This window comes from Taudactylus pleione, unplaced genomic scaffold, assembly GCF_031769625.1.
Source record: "Taudactylus pleione unplaced genomic scaffold, aTauple2 ptg000276l, whole genome shotgun sequence".
NCBI classification, from domain to species: domain Eukaryota; kingdom Metazoa; phylum Chordata; class Amphibia; order Anura; family Myobatrachidae; genus Taudactylus; species Taudactylus pleione.
In genome coordinates, this window is record NW_028284678.1 from 12,826,760 (window position 1) to 12,831,877 (window position 5,118).

At 42.3% G+C, this 5,118-nt stretch overlaps 1 protein-coding gene across 1 annotated transcript; it reads left to right on the plus strand.

The window, feature by feature from the left end:
• Window positions 1-1,341: 1,341 nt before the first annotated feature.
• On the plus strand, window positions 1,342-4,423 carry LOC148513612 (claudin-8-like). Its single transcript, XM_088481698.1, has one exon. It carries the CDS (start codon window positions 1,488-1,490, stop codon window positions 2,172-2,174), a length of 687 nt encoding a protein of 228 aa, XP_088337824.1. The 5' UTR covers window positions 1,342-1,487; the 3' UTR covers window positions 2,175-4,423.
• The last annotated feature ends 695 nt before the right edge of the window (window positions 4,424-5,118 follow it).

Below are 5,118 nucleotides of genomic sequence, written 5' to 3' on the forward strand. Positions count from 1 at the left end.
GTGGGAGGGGCAAGGGCTGCTGGAAGATGTAGTTCTCCCAGCGCCCATTCCGGGGGGCCACACAGACACTGGGGGGGCCACATACACCGGGGGTCAAACACACAACACTCACTCATACACACTTACAAACACTAACAAACACTTACACACACTGACATACTCACCCAGCTGCAGAAGACCCGGCTTCCTACGCTGGATACAGAAGACAGCGCTGCAGTAAGTAAGTAAGTAAGGACTAATTAAGCAAATTGGAAACTTCCAATTGCTTAATTAGTGCTCAGGGGGGTGCCACCGGGGTCCCAGAGCAAGTCCCACTGATTTTTCCTAAAGTTAACGATTTTAGAAAAAAAATCACACTTGCTCTGGAGGTGCGAGAATAAAAACTCCCGGGGCTCAAAATAGTAAAAAATCCGCACCTAACTGAATAGCAAAAATCCCGCACCTGCAGGAAAAACCTCACAGGTGCAGGATTTTTGCTTTTCTCGCACCCGATTGAATATGCCCCTATGTGTTTAATTATGCAAAGTGAGTGAGAAAGACGCTCGCCGCGGCCGGACAACACAGAACCTGATGCACTGAGAGGGGCTATTTGTCGCGGCTGAAGCAACAGTAAGAACGGACACATCTGTAAATAGTAACAGTTGCAGAGAGTGTGTGATGTAATGAGACGGGATTTCATTTTATTCATTGAAACTAGGCAACTGTCTGTAAGCTACTATACGCTTCACATCACCTTTGTGCCGTAAGACAGTGTATTTTACTTAAAGAAAACATTTCCTTTCCTATATTATATTGATATGAGCATTATTACACAGCTATCTCCTTAGTGAAACGTCTAATTACAGCACGAGCCTACGACCTGTAATGCCTTCCATTTTATTAGGATTTTTAAAAAATGTTTTTGTGTAAGTGGATTGTTGTTCTTTAAAAAAATCTGTCCAATCAGGTCACTGGAATACATAAGAATGTAGTTTCTCGGGCATGGAGACCTATTTGTCAGCGACTGCTTATCGCTGTCTCCTGTTTCTCTTTTCTAGTACCCTTGCAGCCTTTGGAATTCATCCATATGCTTGAAATACTTGCTGTTTATCGAGGCAGCGGCTGAATTGTGTGTGTGTAACCTGCCCTCTGCCAAACTTGTTCGACCTGTCAACTGCTGTGATGTAGTGCAAGAAAGGAAACAGCTATGAGAGGAGAGGTAACAGTTATTGAAATGAAGAATCCTTTGTTGGTTTAAGCACACCCCTTCATGCCATCCTGTCATTGGTTGGTAAACTTGTTAGACCTGATAAACAAGAACTCTTGTTCCACTTGGTGGTATTTCAATTTTAGAAACTGTTCTGCACGTAAGATCCCAGCCAGTCTGTGCTGGATCCTCGTTGGTGACAGGTGGCTGAAGCGTGCACAGCACTAAGTCCCAGAGGAAACCTCACTGTGTTCTCTGCACCCACCTGATATCTGTCGTTCAGCATCTGCGACTGCACTGCATGAGAGCTATGATGGACAAAGGCGCTCTACAGATTGCAGGCCTCGTCCTGGGAGGCATCGGCCTAGTCGGGACATGTGCCGTTACGGGCATGCCGCAGTGGAGGGTGACGGCGTTCATCGGCAATAACATCGTGGTGTTTGAGACCCTCTGGGAAGGCCTGTGGATGAACTGCTACAGGCAGGCAAACATCAGGATGCAGTGCAAAATGTATGACTCTCTGCTGGCACTTACTCCAGACCTGCAAGCAGGCAGAGCGTTGATGTGCGTGGCAGTGATTCTGTCCTTCCTGGCCTTCATGATCTCCATCATTGGCATGAAGTGCACACAGTGCGCGGGAGATAACGAGAAGTCCAAAGGACTGATACTGCTGGTGGGTGGAATCGCTTTCATACTATCCGGCATCATAGTTTTGATTCCAATATCTTGGACGGCGAATCACATCATCAGAGATTTTTACAACCCTCTTGTCAATGAGTCCCAAAAGAGAGAGCTGGGGGACGCTATTTACATAGGCTGGGCGACAGCACTCTTTCTGGTAGCTGGGGGGCTCATCCTGTGCTGCTTTTTCTCCAACAGCGAGAAAAAATTCAAATACACTATACCCTCAAAATCGGTATCACGCGCCCCACGTGATGGAGTAACAAGGAAAACCTCAAGTTTGTACTCAAAGAGTCAGTATGTCTAGCGATGCTTCCTGCATGCCTGCAAAGTTATGGTCTGTTTTAGCCGTGCAATACAAGCCATTGATTTGCACTGTTCTTGTTAAAAGGAAAGATTCCAAGCTTTGTCCCCTTGGAGCTTGAAGGACACAGGATGCCCTATCAGTGCCACTGGGTGTAAATGGAAACACTCAATGCGCAAACAAATAAATATATACGTTCTCATGCCACGGACACATGGAAGAAGGATTCTGACGTTTACACTGATTTAAATGGTATTTCATCTTCGGCAAAAAGATGATAAACTGGTATTTGAGATGTTGCTTGCAGGTGGGTCAGGGAAGAAGCTGGGAGAGACTCATTACTGCAATACTGTATATGACTCCATTGGATTTTATTAATGAATATTTTTATACTGTAAATAATAGGACTATAACTGAGCCCTGATGATTGGCTGCAACTGGGTCACTAAGTAATTACTGTATGTATATATATATATATATATATATATATATACATAAGTTTGGTGTTAGTGTGGAACTGTGAAAAAAATTATAAATGAAGAAAAGGTTAAATATCATTCTTATTAGAGATGTACGGTTTCCTGAAATACTGTATGAACAAAGCCGAATTTAGGGGTTTTGAGTCGAATCGAGTCCCAGTTTGAAATCACTTTGGGGGTTCCGAGTCAAACTGAGTCCCAGGTCGGTTCTGCTGTCAGTTCGGAACTCAGATTTAAAAACCGAACTCGGGTTTTGAATTGCAAGTAAACAGTTCCAAGTGACATGATTTTAACTGTTTCTATTAGAGATGTGCGGGTCCGGATTTCTTAAATCCAAACACACTTGAATTCAGGGGTTCCCAGTAGAACCGGGTCAAGGTTCGGATTCACTTTTGTGACCCAGTTCGATCAGAGTCCCGGTTTGGATCTGTTGCCGGTTCAGAACTCGGATTTAGAAACCGAACTCGGGTTTTGGATTCCGACATTTTAGCTGTTTTTGTTGATTTTTATTGTTTTGTAATGATTTTTATTAATTTTTATCCGAATCTAAAATCAAAACACTTGAGGGTGATTTTGTAGAACCAAAACACTCAAAGATGAAACCAGATCCAAAAAACCCCCTCAAAAAAACAGGGGTCTGCGCACATCTCTAGTTTATATATCGATTTTTTATTGATTTTTAAGGATTCTAAAACTGAATCCGTACAAAAACACTTGAGGGTGGTTTTGCCAAAACCAGAACACGATGAATTAGAAGCAAAACCAAAACACGGCGGTCCGCGCACATCTCTCATTCTTATTTTCTCTAGCTAAGATAGCTATTTGTGTATCACATATCCTATGTACAAACTCTGCTAGTGAAGCAACACAGTTCGAGTATATTTTTAGAATTTGTTTTAATTTTATGCATGTAACTATATATATACCATTGTTTCCAATTCACATGGCACATCAGACACGTTCCATCTGTTTTTGCTCACGTTATATATTTAAAAAGTTTTTCAGAAGTTACAACTCTTGATCATGCTCAGTTATATCTTTCACTCGATTTGTTCATTGCTTATTCGACAACATCACAGGCACAAAAAGTCTACAAAACAAGTGTTGCAGTTAGATGGCCCATCCGGCAGACTTTAAGGTGCATCAATTATTTGCCATGGGAGAGGGCAACTAAAAACTGTGCATAGATATGTGCGGAGGTGGAAAATTTTGCGCAATTGAAACTGGCGCATTAGGCAAAAGTGTTACCAACACCTCAGAAATACAACCTGCATTAAACATTTCCACTCTTCTCCTAAAACACTGCTTAGTTTAGTATAATTGATGGCTTAATCATAATAGTGAGGGGACATATTGTCTGCCTTTATTAGTTCATGTGATGATGCTGCCATTTTGTTCATCAAACGCATGCATTTTGTCAGAAATAGGAGGACCAGGACATAGCGCCAAAAGGTGACTTTTATGAGGGATTTTTTTGTGGCCGTGTCTCGCTTTGCGCCTTGCAAATGATCACCAAAGGATAAAAATGGCCAATACTTGTATAGAGATTGCTGTCTAGGCAAGGATAATACCATGATACTGAACCCTTATAGATGACAGTTCTGTATATAAAATGGCAGCCGGAATAATATATCTACAGCACTGATATGGTTTACGGCAAATATGTTGATTTGGGTGTTTTGAAAAGGGGGGCCATATATAGTCTCGCCTGTTAAATGTCTAAGTAAAATCTAAAATATATTTTATTAAAAAACGATTTTTAATGACATTTTATATCACTTTGTTATGTCATTTATTAGAGCTTGTCTCAATATATGGCTTTGTTATGAATTCTGAATTTAATATTGATGGTCCTGCTGCAGAGTACAGTATGTTGCTGTCTGCTGGCAGCATCAAGTCAGCGACTTTTACTGCGGATGAGTGGGGACTCCAGCAGTATAGAGAAAACTCGGACCAACCAAAATACCCAAGCAGTCCATCGTAAAGCAATATACATTGTTTTGTAATAAAAACAGCAGCATTTGGTTACATTTTATTTAGAGCAACCTATTAAATATTTATTGTGGTGGCAATGTTCTTTTATACTTATAATTTAAGGACCCCATTTATCAACAATGCACTCGCTAAAGGGGTTACGTCATCTTTTCTGTATTTAGCAAACAGCGATAATCTAAGATTACGGCTGTATGTCCCTGCATTGCTCTCACCATCTTTAGATAGCGAGTAGAGATGTGGCCCCCATTGCTGACAATAGGGACCCGGCAGTAGCACTTCCGGCCCCAGCAAAGCTTTCCAGGCACTGCCGGGTCCCCGCCGGGTGAAACAGTCATGCTCATGCACAGACTGACCGTCAAAGTAGCCCGCCGCTGGCAGCGATAGGTTGTCAGGATGTGAGTGGAGGACCCCGCTGACGAGGAGAATGCCACTGGACCTCGCCGGAGAGGTAAGTAATGATGAATACCAGTGGC